At 54.1% G+C, this 16,738-nt stretch overlaps 1 protein-coding gene across 3 annotated transcripts in view; it reads left to right on the top strand.

Annotated features, from left to right (window-relative positions):
- Positions 1–1,102: 1,102 nt before the first annotated feature.
- The window catches only part of DHCR7 (7-dehydrocholesterol reductase), an 18,909-nt gene continuing 3,273 nt past the window's right edge, over positions 1,103–16,738 (top strand). Inside the window, exons 1-8 of one of the 3 annotated variants that reach the window (XM_007114775.4) lie at positions 1,103–1,207; positions 6,262–6,391; positions 8,765–8,868; positions 9,424–9,646; positions 11,147–11,237; positions 11,986–12,199; positions 13,960–14,164; positions 14,333–14,464. In XM_007114775.4, coding sequence (XP_007114837.1) covers positions 6,365–6,391; positions 8,765–8,868; positions 9,424–9,646; positions 11,147–11,237; positions 11,986–12,199; positions 13,960–14,164; positions 14,333–14,464 — 996 coding nt within the window. In that variant the 5' untranslated portion in view covers positions 1,103–1,207; positions 6,262–6,364. Of the gene's footprint in view, positions 1,208–1,481; positions 1,500–1,746; positions 1,859–6,261; positions 6,392–8,764; positions 8,869–9,423; positions 9,647–11,146; positions 11,238–11,985; positions 12,200–13,959; positions 14,165–14,332; positions 14,465–16,738 lie in introns of those variants that run through there. The other 2 variants (XM_028479202.2, XM_028479201.2) reach the window with 2 other exon arrangements.

Here is a 16,738-nt window from a genome sequence, read left to right as displayed (position 1 = left end):
AGAGTGCTTGTTAGGCAAGGATTGGTTGGGGTCCAACATAGTTGCATAGTTACAAGAGGAGACCTTGAGCCTTTCAAGGTTACAGCTGGCAGCCAGCAGCTATTGTTAGGAGAACAGCTGGTGGTGTCCTTGAGGCTGACACAGTTCAGAAAGTTCAAGTTCTCAGTGATGTAGGAACATGCCTGAAACCATGTCCACAATGGCCACCCAGATCCATTTCAAATGCCTGAACCATAGTCACTCCCTTTTGATTTTTTAAAAGGCATTCTTTTCTTTAAGGGTTACAGCAGATCTACACCGCACGTTTAATAGGCCACAAACAGGCTGTTTTGATGAGCCTGAACTTCAGGTTGAACCACGTACAAGCTGGAATGACTCCCTCACACCTTGACCTGTGAACATTTCTCTTATCATTGCCCAGGGGACAACTCTGAGGGGCTCTCTTATTAGGGCGCTTCCCCACGTGGTTGACCTAAGCTGCGGGCTCGCATCCCCACTCAACTTCTCTCTCCGTCCAGCTCTGCACACTGTGAGCCCACCCTAAACTCCACCTCCCACTCCCCTCCTGGGGAAGGCCTGTGATGGCCTCCTAGCGGCGGGCTCTCCTTGACACCCCTGCATAAAACTGCTACCCACACACCCTGCTTTGATCTTCTCCACACCACTTTCCACCATCTGACACCCTATATGCCTACCTGATTGTCTCTTGATTACGCACCACCACTACCGCGCGTGCGCCCCAAGAGCAGGGATTTTGGTCTGTTTTGTGGGTTGTTGTGGACCCGGCAATCTGTACACCCCAGGCTCAGCGTGGGCTGCGCGTCTTTGAAGCCCCATTGGCAGAAGAGGAAACTGAGGCTGGGGAGCTAAGCCGCTTGCCCACGACCACCGGTGGGGACGAACCTCCCTCTCCACCGCCCCCCCCCAGCCTGGGCGGGGCACCCCGGCCCTTAGGGAGGCGGTGCGCGGGGCGGGCCCTCAGCCGTCAATCTCGCGCCCCGCGGCTGCCGAGTGGAGCGCGCCGTGGCCCAGAGTCAGCTCAGGGGTGGGGCGAGGCGCCGCGGCCAATCGCGGGGCGCGAGGGCGCCGGGCCTCACAGGGCCCGTCTCCGATTGGTCATCTGCCATTACGCCACATCTTGGGGCGACCGGCTTGGAGCTCGCGGGTAGGAGCTGGTGCGGAGCCGGGCGCGGAGACGGGCGCTCAGGTAAGCGGGCCAGCTGCGCAAGTGTGAGACGGGCGCAGGGGAGCTGGGGGCGAGCAGATCCGGGCGCGTGCGCAGGTCAGGGGTGGGATGGGCGCGCGCAGGAGCGTGGAGGGGGGCTAGTGCTCTGGCGAGGGGGAGTTGCGTGCTCAGGTGGGCAGGGGTGCGTGCGTGCAGGTGAGCAGAGGCCGGAGATCTAGGGGCGCAGGTTGGTCACCCGAAGACGGCCTTTCGGAGATGCGCCGGCCCCCGGTGGTCGGGAGATCCCGGGGGAGCCGGGGCGGGGCGGAGCCAGGTGGGTGCTTCCTGGGCCGGGTGGGCCGGTTCCTTCCTCGGGTGCCCCGCGAGAGCGGATGCAGTTTTCTGTGGAGGAAACGCGGATAATTTGTCTTTGCTCACCGAGAAGGTGGGAGCAGGTAGCAGGAGACTCTGAATTGCTTTACTAGGAATAGATTAATGGCGGGGGGAGGGGGGGTCGATGCACGGCGGGCAGGGCAGGGAGTGCTCACCAAAGACCACACGCGCCCTCTTTTCTTTTCCAGCCTTCCCGACTAACTGAAATAATGATGTATTGCCTCTTTCCTGGACATTTTATAATTTTATGAAAAAGGTTTTTAAGCGTAGGAATTGCTCTGGTGAGATTCCCGACAACAGGTAAAGAAAGGAGACAGGAAAGTTGGAAATGAGGAATCGTGTTTATCGAAAGTGGTGTGTGAGACCTGTCATTTACTGGCTGTTTCCTGAGTGTCCGGCACTGGACTGGGTGCTTTGACCTTCATTCTCAGAACAACCTGTGTAGTTGGCATCGCCCCCATCTTACAGATGAGGAGACTGAGGCTCCCGAGAGGTGACGTGACATGTAGAGTCATGTACTTCGCGGCAGAGCCGTAGTTCAAACCCAGAGATACCGGCGACATGACTTTGGTTTTGGGGGAAGAGCCCCATCGGCAATGCCTGCATTTTGTTGGGGGGTGGGGGTGGGGATGAGAAGCTGAGAAGCTTGGGGTTTGCAGAGGCCAGGTGGTGGTTGAACAGCCCCAGGCACCTTGAAGGTCCCCAGGAAGGCGGCAGGAACAGGCCTGAGGAGGATGGAGTTACCCAACCTGCAGGACACTCGCCACTCAAAAACCAGGACGGTTTGCCAGGCAGAAACCCAGAAATAACCATCCACAAATAATGCTTGGAAAACTTCCCACAAAATCCTTTTATGTAACTGCTGCTAAAAAAAAAAAAAAAAGTGGCAGATTTATGCAGCAAATCTACCTATTTATGTAGAAGATCTACGTAGTAGAAAGCTGCTTTGTAAGATCAGAGAAAGTGAAGAAGCGAACTTACAAAAGAATTTAGAGGTAAACGAATTTTGGGGGAAAAAAAGGAGGGGGAGTGGGTGTGTATCGTGCGACAAGTAGCTCGTGAGACAATCCGGAGAATACACAGCAAAATTCAGCCACTCCAGGGGCTGGACTGAGGGGATTTGTTGTCTGACTTTCAAACTTAGGTTGCAGTGATGGTGTTACAGTGAGCGTATATTTTGCAACTTTCAAAAAACAGAAACCCTGTATCTGCAGTCAAAGCTGCAGTTTACCCTTTAGAATTAGAGGTCAGCGTTTCTGGAATTTTCTTCCAGGGCTCACACGTATTTCTGGAGGCCTCAGAAGTGCCCCAGGAGCGGGTTGCCGTGCCCCAGCCAGGACCTCAACCCTCCCCAGGGAAGCCAGGCCAGAGCTGTCCAGTGCCAAGCACTGGAAAGAGCCAAGAACAGCCTCTGCATTTGGCAGTTGAAGCTTGTGAATTGCATGTGCCAGTTGAGGGACTGACCACGCCATCGGCAGAGGGCCGGGGGGGTGCAAAAAAGCTGCAGGTAAACCCAAGAATGACCCCCGAAATCACTCCCCTATGCCTTGAGAGCAGATGACCTCCCTGACCCCGGAGAGAGCCACAGATGTTCCCAGAATTGTGGATCTAAGGACTCCAAGAGCTGTTACAACAACTCATTTCATCGTTGTTAAATTATTTTATTATACGAGTGTCCACTAGAAAAACTAGGAAAAGGAGAGGGGGAAGCCCACGTGGATGTCCCACACTACTGAGGGCTTTGGTATACGGCTTTTTGAATAGCTTTTTAGCGATAGACCGTCTTGCAGCTTGCCCTTGTGCTGTAACATACCGGGGAACTTTTTTCCGTGTTAAGCTCATTCTTTTTAACAGTTGCTGAGTATTCCACTGTACCAGTGTGTCAGTGTTTCTCACACCTGTGGGTTTACACAGCCTTCTGTATGTGTCCCAGGATAAATTCGTACAAGTAAATGCTGGGTCGACCTGAAGGTCTACCTGGGCTCTGAATCTCTTCTCCCACCAGGAGAGCAGCTGCCCAACTCTCACTGGTTCTGAATTGTATCATTCCTTTAAGTCCAAGTTGGGTCATGTCTGTATTTTTCAGTGTCTACCACTCCTCGGACTAACAAATTTCCAAAACAGAACCCCTGCTGTTCTGATAACATTTCAACTAAATGTTTCTGTATGTGTGTCAGGACAGTACCTGGCACAGCGCTCGGAAAGATTGGCTATTGTCATCACTACTCTGAATTTTACTCCCCAGCCTCCCAAGTGTGTCACAGAGGGTGGCGTGCCCACAGACCCAGCTCCGTCCCTGTAGGTCTGTGCTAGCAACTTGCTCCGCTTTCCTCACCTCAACCCCCTCATCTGTGAAATGGGCCTAATGACGGCAACTCTCCAGGATTGGGGTGGGAATTCTATGAGCTAATGGGTGCTTGGAGCTTGGTAGATGCTCAATTAATAGTCGCCGCCTGTGATAGGTCGTATCATCCAATATCTCACATTCTTTTAATACCATGCTGCTTCCCCATCAGGAGTCAGAGCCTGCTTCCCCTCCCCTTGAAAGCTGGTGGGCTTGTGACTCAGTGTAGCCAGACGAAGGTGCTGGTCTGACGCGGGGCAGAAAAGGCAGCTTGGGCACCTCCTCCCACTGTCTTGAGTCTGCCATGCTGGGAGGAAGCCCAAGCTAGCCCACACCGAGTGAGCACGTGATGAGCCGCCACTCCGGGACGCCCCAGGCCATAGCTACTTAGCCAGCCTCCCCGGGTTCCCAACCCACGGGAACAATGAAAGAGGACGAAAGACTATTTGTTTTGTTTTGACCGCACCCCTCAGCTTGTGGGATCTTAGTTCCCCGACTGGGGATTGAACCTGTGCCCTTGGCAGTGAAAGCATGGAGTCCTAACCGCTGGACTGCCAGGGAAGTCCCGAAAGATTGTTGTTTTAAACCGCTACGTTGAGGAGTGATGAGCTGTGCGGTGGGTAACAGAACCCTCTGGGGTTGGGCCTCGCAGGTGCATCCCCCTTAGACCTCTGCCAGGCCAAACTTCACCCCAATGCCCTGCGAGAGCCCCGCTGAGGCTTCCTGAGGCCTGGGCGGTGCTGATGGCGGTGTTGGCAGTAGCCGACTCTCTTGGGGCGGACTCTGATGGGGCTTGGGTGGGGCTCTGAGCGCTTGGCCCCGTGACCTCATTTACCCGACAGAGTAGGTTACTTTGCGGATGAGGAAACCAAGCCTAGCGGAGAACTTGCAGCCTTGAGGGTGACATCTGGGCCTCTTGGGGGTTCACCGTGCCATCCCATCCCTGCCGTGGTCCTGGGTCTCTGATGCATCTCCAAATACCAAACCCTCAAGATGCTGAAAGAACTGCCGCGGGGCTTAAGCCTTCTGTTGTGTAGCCCCCGAGCTGTCGATGGTGATGTTCTCGGCTATAGAACATTGGAGGCGCTCACCCGACTGCTTTGCTGTGAGGGACCCACAGACGTCTCCCCCTCCGGGGCCACGTAGGGGCCAGACTGGCCCTTGAGGTTCTTATTATGACTGCAGGACGCCTTCAGCCAAAACCATCGTGGAACGCTGAGAAACGAGATTTATTGCTCACAGGTCCTGTGGGTACACGCAGCCAGATTGTGGGTAGAAAGAGGGTGCGGGTGTGGGGCTGGGCTCTGCCTTTATGAGGGCGTGAGGCAGGGGTGTCTAGGGTTTCACGGGGTCACTCTTTATTGGTGAATTTAAAGCATAGGAACAGGAATTAGGGTGTGGGAAGGGAGCAGTGCGGTTACTCCAGCTGTCAGTCGCTAGGTCACCCCGGACTTCCTGAATGAGGGCCCTTCGTGGGTTGGAGGGCGCCTTGGTCCTTATCTGGTGGTGCTGCTGGTGGCTGTGTGTTTATTCAAGGTGGATGGCTTTTGAAACGGACGCTTACTGTCAGGCACTTACACTACATCATCCCAAACCCTCAGGAGAAATGTCCCTTTATCTTTGGCCTGTGGAACTCAAAATCCGGTCCAGAGAGCTGACCAGGGTGCCAGAAAGCCCCCAGGCGTTTCCCTGGCTCCTTCACAGGTGTGGACACGAAACCTCCTTTATCCAGCTTTAACAACAAGCGCAGAACCTCGTGTGTGTTTTTGGGGGTGGGGGGTGGGGGGGGCTTTGATGCCCCAAGACACTCAGGAAGGTCACGGGTCCAGTAAGTCTGCTGAGAACCAGGCTCCGAGCCCAGATTACTGTCAGTGATGCCCTGTATTCTTGGGATCTCACTGGCTCCTAGAACGTGCGGTGGGAATGTGCAAAAAGCTCTAGTGGGGCTTGATCCGGGCCGATGGCACAAGTGGCTTGTAGAAAGGGTTCAGAGGCGCGTGCGCTGCCTGGTGTGAGTCTGCAAAGAAGCCAGCTTTGGCTCGTTGCTGTTCACCAGCTCTGTGTCAGCCACGTTCAGGCTCATCTGCAAGACAACTCCTCCATGAAGCCCTCCATCCAGCTCTGTCCGTTGTTAGTCAGTGCTTACTCTTTGGCAGACAGTGTGGGTGCCAGGAAGAGAAGCTGCGTCATAAGATTGGCTTATCCTGGGGGATCCCCACTCGTGGGGGCCTCTTATGCTTTTGAACCCCTGGGCGCTGAGCTTGCGCCTTTCACTTGGTTCCAACAGTGGGCCTCGAGAAAATATCATTTGGGTCCTCATCTCCGTGTGTCTCCCTGAGTCTCTTCGTGTCCCCTGCAGGACTTTGTTCAGCGGGTTGAAAAGGATCAAGCAGGCCTTGTGGAGCGTGGGAATCTAGCGACTTGAAAAGGGGCAGTTCAAGAAGGAAAACCTGCGTTCTGCCATGAAACCGCTTGGTAAGAGGTTGGAGGTAAGCGCATCTCAGCACTGCTGCTCCTGGGCAAAGGCAGTGACTTTTCAGCTTTGGAAAAGTAAAGGCAGCTGGTCCATCAGCTCTTGGTATCAATTCTTGTCTGATTCTTAGCAAAAAAATAAATTACATCCAGAATACCACCCTGTGCCCTATTTTCAGCCATCTACTGCCAAGGATGTTACTTACATGTTTATTAAAAATTCAGTGCTTATGACAGAGAGGTGAATGAACGCTATTATAAGCTCAGAATAATTATTTGGGCTTGTTTTAATCCCTAGAAGATATGCTTCTTCCTTTTGGCTTTCCACATTTAGTTCTCAGCCTATACATTTCTGGCCCTTTTGCAATTTTCCAGCATGTTAGATCAGAGTAACTGCTATGTACCAGGCTCGGTATTCTGTGTTTTGGGGCTGTAAAGACGGGTGGTCCCCGCCCATAAAGAACTCTTCAGCCTGCCTCGTACATCATAGATGCTCCATAAACTAACCTGTGTAAATTAAATTAAGTGATGTGGCTGCAGTTTTCATTATTGAAAAATTGTAAATGAATATACAGTTGTATTAAAGTAATTCATGTTCACATTTAGAATAAAATCAGTGTTAAGAGGCTTATATATAAAGTGAACAGTTCCGTAACTCATCTTATAGTCTCACTTCCCAGAAGCAAATACTTTTCATTCTCTTAGCTACTTTTGTGTTGTTTTTACCTGCTTCTATCCAAACCATTTCCTTTGAGCACTCCCAACTTTACACGTTTCCTTCTATACATCTAGTAGTCAGTCAATAATCAGAGTTTACATGGTTCTGGCAAAGTTATTATTATTTACTGTTAAGCCTAGTAATGTACTATCATTATGGTCTGGGTTTTTTTCCCCCTTTGTATGGCTTTTTAATCTTTCTGGAGTTAATGGTTGCCTCAGTTTTTCCATATACTCAGGTTTCTATGTATCTATCACTAATTTTTTTTCTGCATGTTTTAACAGAGCCATCATACATATCAATAATTTTTCTACACACTCTAACACAACAAAATGTGTCATTTCCATTCCTCCCTCACCCCTGTAGCCATTCATCTTGTGCCAGTGTGGACTGGTTACTGTCTGGTCCACTGCACAGCTGTTATCTTGGGACTTCCTCTTGTCCTTTGACTGGGTGTTTCTTTAGCAGCTTTCTTGGATCCTGTGTCTTCTCTGATTAGTAGTTAACCTGGGAATAGAATTGTAGGTTGGAAAAAGTTTCCGTCGGAATTTTAAGTTTTCCACCCTTGTTTCCTAGAATCCAGCTTGCTGCTAGCGTGATTCTTAATCCTGGATTTTTTCTGAAAGCTTTTAAGATCATCTTTTTTTTGATGCCTGATATTTTGAACCTTGACAATTGTGAACTTATTCTAGACGTGGGGATGTCACTGCTTCCCCCATATTATGACCACTGGTTGGCTTGTATGTTGGTACAAGATGAGTGGCTATGGGTGGGAGAGAGGAATGGAAATGATAAATTGTGTTGGAGTATGTAGAAAAATTATTAATATGTATGATAGCTCTGTTAGAGCATTCGGAAAAAAAAATTAGTGATAGATGCATAGAAACCTTCGCAAATGGAAAAAATGAGGCAACCATTAACTCCAGGAAAAATAAAAAGTCATATACTGAGGAGGGGACATTTTATATGAGACCTGAATGAGGAGACCTTTAAAGCGTGTTCTAAGCTGAGAAGTAGCAGGTGTCATGAACAAGATAAACCACATTTAAGGACTGGTAGGGAAATCTAGAAAAATGGTACAGATGAACCGGTTTGCAAGGCAGAAATAGAGACACAGATGTAGAGAACAAACGTACGGACACCAAGGGGGGAAAGTGGCAGGGGAGGTGGGGGTAGTGGTGGTGGTGTGATGAACTGGGAGATTGGGATTGACATGTATACAGTAATATGTATAAAGTAGATAACTAATAAGAACCTGCTTATAAAAAATAAATAAAAATTTTTTTAAAAAAAGGATCGGTAGAGACCTCCTTGTGCCTGGAGCAGAGGGTGTGAAGGGAGAGTGAGGAGGAGGGGAGGCAGGAGCACATTGTGGGAGGGTTCTGAGCCACAGGCCTCCGGGTTCACGTGGTAACAAGGATGTTCTGCTGTCGTTGGAAAATGCATTGAGACAAGCAAGAGCAGAAGTGGGGCCACGTGGGAGGTTACTGCGGGTTCCAGGAGTGAGTCTAAGATGCACTGATCTCTTCCCTGCCTGGAATCTCCCATCCGGGACAAGGTAAAGAGTAGGTGAATGAAGGAGGCCAGCCCTGTGGGGCCTGTGAACAGTGGCAGGGAGGTGCAGTGTCCGTGTGTCACGGGACGATCTGAACGGGGTGTCTCCTTCCCTCAGGGCCCAGTGGCTGCAAAATCGCAGCCCAACGATCCCCAAACCGAGAGTCCTGGCGGCATCACCTTCGGCAAGGCTGCGGCCCAAGGGCAGTGGGGCCGTGCCTGGTAAGGCTCCCGCCCACCTTCCCAGCTAGAAAGTAGAGTGGGGTCTCAGTGAGAGGTTGCCAGCCTTTGGGATTTCGTGAACCTATTAAAAAAATTCTTTTTATCAGCAAGACTATCATTTGTAGCAGTTTCCCCTTTTAGAGAGTGAGGAATTACAAGAAGAAGAAACTAAAACCTGATTCCAAGGACAGCTGGTGCCCTTGTACCGCCCTCACTGGTTCTCGAGCCATAGAGTGCTGGGGACTTGGTGAATGTCCCCCATGGCCCAGAACGGGAAGCCTCTGGCCACCTGGGTTGTGAAAGGCCTTCCGCCTTTCGTGTCCTGGGCCCTGGGCTGTCTGGGGGTGCCCACGGGTCTGTCAGCCTTCAGACTGCTTACAGTGGAGCATGCAAGTGGGGTGCCTTCCCCAGGCAGTGGGGGCCTTTGCCCTGTGAGCCGACAGCCCTCTCTTGGGAAGCGCTGGCGGGTTTGCACGTGGAGCAGAGCATCCCGTGCGTCAGGTCGGAGGGTCAGGAGGGCCCCACGTGACCTCCTACCGTCCGTCTGCCCCCCAGGGAGGTGGACTGGTTTTCCTTGGCAAGCGTCATCTTCCTGCTGCTGTTTGCACCCTTCATCGTGTACTATTTCATCATGGCCTGCGACCAGTACGGCTGCTCCCTGATGGCCCCCTTGGCGGATATCGCCACCGGGCGGGCTCAACTCTCGGACATCTGGGCCAAGACGCCACCTCTGACGATGAAAGCGGCCCAGATCTACGTGGCGTGGGTCACGTTCCAGGTCAGCCCTCCCGGCCGCCGGCCACCGTGGTCGGGGCTCTGCCTGTGCAGAGCACCCCCTCCTGCTGGGATAGTCCTGGGCCCTTGTCAGGGGTGGGGTCCTGGCTCACACTGGCATAGCCTCCTTCCTGGGACCCAGCAGGGGGTCACCTGCAGCCTGACGGACTTCGCTTTGTCTTCGGGTCCAGGGCACCTGGTGGCATTTCAGTGTCCGACTCGCTTTCCCACTCAGCATCCCAGCTGAGCCTCCTCGAGGTTCAGGGGTGTGCCCAGCCCTGCAGGGACCTGCTGAGCAGGAAGCGAGACACCGTGGGAAAGCGTGAGGGCGCGTGGCCCACCAGGGAAGCCCCATGCACAATGGGGAGCTTATCCTAGGGTTGCCTGTGGGAAGGAGCACCCGGCCCCAAAGGGCCGCCCTCGGTCTCAGCAGAGCCAAGGCTGTGTCCCCAGCAGGTGGTTGCACAGACCTGTCCAAGGACAACCTTGGCTCTGCTGTGCCCCCACTGGCCTCCCAACCAGAAGGAGTTCATCAGAAGGCTATCTGCACCATGAACTTGGTGAGCAGGTGGTGTTTATTATCGGAAGCCAGGAGGTTTCCAGGGAAACGGTGCTGTGAGATGCCCCCCACTCCCCGCCCCGGGGTGTCCTGTCCTGAAGGAAGGCTTTGACCACTACTAGCTGTTTCTGCACACATTCCTAGCTTTGGGGCTTCAGATTCCCTCTCATTTCAGGTCTCTTGGTCCCTTTGGGTAAAAAGTGATTCAGAGCAGCGAGAGAGTCACAGAAGCCTAAAGGCAGAAACAACCCACATGTCCATTGACAGATATGGACACACACAATGTGATCCATCCACATGGTGGAATGGTGCTCTGCCATAAAAAGGAATGAAGGTCTGACACAGGCTACGGCGTGGATGGGCCTTCAGAGCACGATATGCTCAGTGAGAGAAATTAGCTACAAAGGGACAAATCCTGTCTGATTCTGTTTGTATGAAAAGCCCAGGATAGGCAAATCCATAGAGACAGAAAGTGGGTTAGTGGTTGTCAGGGACTGGTGGGCAGGGGCCGAGGGGAGTGACCGCTTGTGGGTGTGGGGTTCCCTTTTGGGGGGGGTGAAACTGTTCTATAATTAGACATTGGGGAGGGTTGCACAAGCTTGGGAGTGCGGTGAACACTTTCAAAGGGTGAGTCGTACGGAATGTGAACTAGTGGGTTCTCTCTCCCGAGGGGAGTGGCCGAGTCCCGTGGGGAGACGGCTTGGGTGCTCTGAGTAACGATGAGTTTCCTGTTCAGGGCCCCCTTCAAAGCCCGCAGTCAGCCTGCAAGCAGAGCTCCCGGAGCTGTAAACCCTTCTGGGAGAAATAACTGGCTATGAGCAGGCTTTCTCCCATTCCTTCGGTGCCTTTCCATTTACCATCTCGGTTAATAAAGCAAGGCCCTGTCGAAGTACAGCGAGGCCCTCCAGCTCACAGGGAATTTTGCTGAAAGTCTCTGTGTCTCAGGTGCTTCTGTACGTGCTGCTTCCTGACTTCTGCCATAAGTTTCTGCCGGGCTACGTGGGGGGCGTTCAGGAGGGCGCCGTGACTCCCGCAGGTAAGCTGGGCTCCGCCCCTGCTCCCCGCCACCCGTGCCAGCTCTGCCCTCCCTTCATCTCACGGGGCCTCCCCCCACCCCCGCCCCCGTGCAGCTTCCATCCCAAAGGCTGCCCCCTGACAGAGTAAAAACTTTGCTTGGGAAGTTCCACACCCCGGGACCGCCGCAGGTTCGAGGCGGGAAGTCACCTTCTCAATCGGGGAATGGAATACGCCCTGCCCCACGCTGGCTGTGTTGCTGGGCTCACGGAGCATCTCCCCGGGGGCGACGCTTCGAGTCCCCCAGGGGCACCTGGTGGGGCGGGGCTTTTGCTAAGGGGCCCTTGGGGCTGCCTGGCCCATTCATTCCCCTCAGTCACTGAGCCCCCACCCCAGCACACAGAGAGCACCTGGTCCCCCAGGGAGGCTGCTGGGCCCCCCGCCAGGTACCCTAGGGGACCCTCGTCCACTTCTACTGCAGGCTTCTACTCCGGCAACCTGCAGGCTGGTGACTCAGCCTCTGGCTGGTTCCAGAGATTCTGCACCCTCTCACCCTTCCAGGAACTCAGCAAGCCGGAGTGCTTAGTCCCCGGCTCACAGCGTGAGGGGTGCTGCTGGCAGTTTGACCCTAGGGGCCCGAATTGCAGCAGCGGCTGACCGGCTGTCAAGCCTGGGGTCTGGGGACCCCGGCAGCTGAGGCCCAGAAAGGCGGTAGGGCCGGAGCCGGAGCTGTTACAGCTGGGAAAACGCCTCCACTCTTCCCTCTGCAGGAATCATCAACAAGTATGAGATCAACGGCCTGCAAGCCTGGCTCATCACGCATCTCCTCTGGTGTGTGAATTCCTACCTCCTCGCCTGCTTCTCTCCCACCATCATCTTTGACAACTGGGTCCCGCTGTTCTGGTGTGCCAACCTTCTGGGCTACGCCGTCTCCACCTTCGCCATGATCAAGGGCTACTTCTTCCCCACCGATGCCCGAGACTGGTACGTCCTCAGTGGCCGGTCGAGCCTAAGATGGAGAGTAGGTGCCTTTTTCTGGTACCTTGGGCTGGGAGGTTGCAGAGCCCTGAGGATTGAGAATCCTTGAAGGAGGAGCTCCCGCCTCAGGGAGGACGCAGTTGAAGACGGCCGAGTCCATCTTTGGTGGCCGAGCTATGTCGTGTAGGGCTGTCAGGGAGCAGGAGGGTGGAAAAGGCAGCTTCCGGTCGGGGGCAAAGGCAGCCCATCACCTCTTTTTCTGGAACGCCAGTGTGGCCTGAAACAGTCTTAGTGAGGAGTCCTGTTTTCTCAGTGGCTTTAATGGAACAGCTTCCCGGGGAGAGCCCTACTGATTGGTGTCCATTCTCATGGAGCCTTGGGTTGGATAATTATCAACCATGCATCCATCTCTCCTTAATCTATCCATATATCCAGTTCTTCGTCCATTCGTCCACCCACCCATCCACCCATCCGTCCATCCATCCACCCATCCAACTCATCCATCCATCCACCTACCCATCTACCTACCCGTGCACCCATCCACCCATCCATCCATTCATCCATCCATCTCCCCATCCAACCACCTACCCATCTATCCATCCCCCATCCCTTCCTCCACCCCTCCCTCCCTCCCTCCCTCCCTGTCTCCCTGTGTCCATCCATTCACCCAGCCCATTCATCCATCCATCCATTTATCCATCCATCCACTTATCCCCCCATCCCTCCCTCCCCACCTCCTTCCATCTGTCCATTCATCAAGAGATGTTTGTTGGGTTCCTCCTGTAGACAGGTGTAGGCAGTGGGGCTTTAGGTGTAAACAAGATTCTTATTCTCGGGTGCTTACATTTTAGTTTGGGGGTCCAAATGAAAATAAAGTGTGTTTCCTTTGACTGTTACACCTAAACTTTTAGGAAATGTGTTTGGTTGGTGGTACTTTGAGCTTGTGTGATTTTTTATCAAAGAATGAGGCTGGTCTTCTATGACTCGTGGAAATCATTTTCTCTGCTTTATAATCACATCCCCTATTGGAGACTTTGTATATTTGGCTTCTTTCTACTTATCCTAACTGAGGGAGGTGGACACGAAAATATATTTCTCTGACTAGCACAGAAATCCTTGTGTATGTACAGCAAGTTATACTTAATGAAGGTCTCCACATGGGTTATCGTGGCTGATTCTCCGATCACTCCTGGAGAGGGCTATGGGTCAGGTAACCAGGGTAACGAAGCATTAAACTTGCCCAGCAAGGGATGGGTGTGGGCCCTGGAGCCAGGCAGGCACCTGGCTCTAAGCAGCATGCTTTTTTTCACATCTACCTTGGCATCATTTATAACTCCACTTGCCCACGGGAGACCCGAATGCCCTGTGAGCCTTTCAGAATAAAATCTCTGTCCCGTCGAGCCAGTTGGGCAGCTCACCTGTGCTGTGCCTCCAGGGAGCCTGGAGTGGGGAGGGAGGACCCTGGGTGCTGGCCCAGGGGAGGCTTAAGCACAGATACAATCTCCCCACCTTCCCTGGAACAGAGCAAGCAGCTCAAGGGCCAGAGGTGAATGTGGAGTGAAGTACCGAGTCTGCGGGGAGAGAGGGAGGCTGACGCGACCTCTGCTTGCTGCATCCCTGCAGTTCACGGCAGGTCTCCCCGCAGGCCATCTCTCTTGGGCCTGCGGTACCCAGGCTGGGCTGAGCGCCTGTGTCCGTGCCAGCCAAGTCGGCCGCTTGTGAGATGCGCTCGTTAATGACACGCATCTGTTCTTTGTATTTTAAAGCAAATTCACGGGCAGTTTCTTTTACAACTACATGATGGGCGTTGAGTTTAACCCCCGAATTGGGAAGTGGTTTGACTTCAAGCTCTTCTTCAACGGACGCCCCGGGATCATCGCCTGGACCCTCATCAACCTGTCCTTTGCAGCCAAGCAGCGGGAGCTCTACGGCCACGTGACCAACTCCATGGTCTTGGTCAACGTCCTGCAGGTAGCCTCTCTGAGGCCCAGGGCGGGTGGGAGCTCTGACACCCGGTGGGCGCTGGGGAAGCCCGGAAGCCAGATAGTTTTCAGAAGGCCATAATCTGCCGCCTTTACAAGGGGGTCGGCCCCCTCCCCACGTGCCTCTGGTCAGGACACGGCCGCTCCTGTGTTGCAGGCCATCTATGTGCTGGACTTCTTCTGGAACGAAAGCTGGTACCTGAAAACCATTGACATCTGCCACGACCACTTTGGGTGGTACCTGGGCTGGGGGGACTGCGTCTGGCTGCCGTACCTCTACACGTTGCAGGTGAGGGGTGGGGCAGGGAGCCCCCCGTGCACCCTGCTGGGTGCCCAGCCCAGCAGCACCCTGAGCTGTAAGGTCCCCGGGCACCCCCGGCGCTGCCCTCGGAGCAGACACAGCTGAGCACATGCCGAGCCTTGTCCTCACCCAAGTGTCTGTTTTTCGGGGGGTGTGGGGTGGTGCCAGAACCTGGAGAAGGGAGGCTGCTCCCCTGTTTTAGGAAGAAGAGAAGGCTCGGTGCATGAGTCAGCACAGGCCACTGTAACAAATACCACGGACCAGGGGGCTTAAACAACAGGGTTCATTGTCTCCCCGTCTGGAGGCTGGAATCCCAGACCCAGGTGTGGGCAGGGCTGGGTCCTCCCGAGGCCTCTCTCCTCGGCGTGTCGACAGCCGTCTCCTCCCTGTGTCCTCACGGGGTCGTCCCTCTGTGTGTGTCTGTGTCCTGACCTCCTCTTCTTATAAGAACACCAGTCCTGTGGGATTAGGACCCACCCTAGTGACCTCATTTTACCTTCCTCACCTCTTGAAAGAAAGACACGCAACTCCAAATACAGTCACGTTATGGGGTGCTGGGGGTCAGGACTCCGACATGTGAATCTGGGGGACACAGCTCAGCCCATGAGACTGAGAGAAGAGGATGATATGGAGTAAACTTTGGGTCAAAAGAAATGATTTGGGAGATCTGGGTGGATGGATGTGGGTATTTGTATTCATGTGTGTTCAAATCTTAATGCTGAAAGGATGAGAGGCCTTCTTTCCTACCGTCATTTGCATTTAAGCTTTGAGTATCTACACGCAAGAGTGGAGGAGATGCAGGGGGCCCTGCGCTCTCGGAGCTCACAGCTGGGGAGGGAAATTCCCTGACACAGGCAGTCCAGTGCGGGGAGGGGGAGCTTGACAGGAAGTGGGGTGCTGACCCCTGAGAGAGGGCCAAGGAGGAGCCCCCAGCCAGCAGGTGGAGGTCAGCAAGAGCATCTCGGAGCAACCACAGCCAGGCTGAGAGCAGAATGATGGGTCTGAGGGTAAGAACATTCCAGAAAGGTGGAGCGGGGAATATATCCGGGTGGGGGGGGGCACGGGGACATTTAAGGCACGAGACAGTTCAGCGTGGCTGGAACACAGGATATGGGGGTGGCAGGAAGCCTTGCCCGCTTGGAGGCTGGAGGATCAGAGGCCAGCACCGGGTGGGAGGCCTACAAGAGGGGAGTGTTCCAGGAGAGAAGAGGATGCTGGGGGTTTTGGGACTCAGGCTCTGGGAAAAGTTCCCACGAGTAATGAATCAGGCCGGGTCCCCAGGACAGCCTCAGCACGCACTGCAGGGTCGAGGGTAGAAACCTCGACTGGGGAGCCCGGGGGACCTGGGTTTGCACCTCTGTAGGCTGCCAGCCGGGGGAGGGGGCCTTGAGCTCGTCCCTGAGCATCTCTGATAAAGCAGGGCGGACATCGCCTCTGTTAGGGCTGGGCGTCTTCGTTCCTGCACCCGCCGTGCTCTGAGGCTGTTGGGGGATAGGGGAGAGGCCTCGTCATCAAGCCCCCCGCACCCCTCCCAGCTCACAGGGAACAGCCCTGCTTTCCTCTGCATGGCATGCGGGCTCCTGTGTAAGGTGGCCGCTTGAAAGGCCTGGCCAGATGCCCACCTGCTCGTTTTGTAAGCAGGTATGAAGAGGTGTGGCAATGGGGGAAAGAGCAGGTTCTAGGGCACTCGAGTGATTGGCGGTGGGCTGCCTTAAACAGGTTGTGCAGGAGTGGAGAGGACCAATGCTGACAGACCTTGTAGGCTGGCCAGGATGTGCACGGGCAGGTAGTGAGTGGTTACAGCCGGTCCTGCAGGTGATGGGAACGGGGCCCACGTTACCTGGCTGACTACCCTGTGTAGCATCCTGAAGCAAGAGCGCTGGGAAAGCAGGAAAATCACAGCAGAGTGAGCAGCGTTGAGGGGAGAGAGCCCTCGGCTGGGGGCCAGAAGTTCTGGACTCTGGTCCCCACGCTGGATCTTCTGGACGCATCCTCTGGACTCATTTCTCTGCTTGGCTGGTTGCAGGCTCACTGGTTCCCTGATTCTGTGAGCACCGTTTTCCAGGCATGCAAAACAATAGCAATAGATCACACACACACACACATGCACACGCACGCACACACACACGCACTCACACACACGCAATAGATCACACACACACACTCACACAGACACACACACAGACACACCACACACACACACACACAGACACACACACAGACACACCACACACACAGACACACAGACACACACACTCACAC

The sequence above is a fragment of the Physeter macrocephalus genome, chromosome 18, assembly GCF_002837175.3.
Source record: "Physeter macrocephalus isolate SW-GA chromosome 18, ASM283717v5, whole genome shotgun sequence".
NCBI lineage: Eukaryota > Metazoa > Chordata > Mammalia > Artiodactyla > Physeteridae > Physeter > Physeter macrocephalus.
Note: the sequence above shows the minus strand (reverse complement) of the source record. Positions and strands in the feature narration are given on the sequence as shown.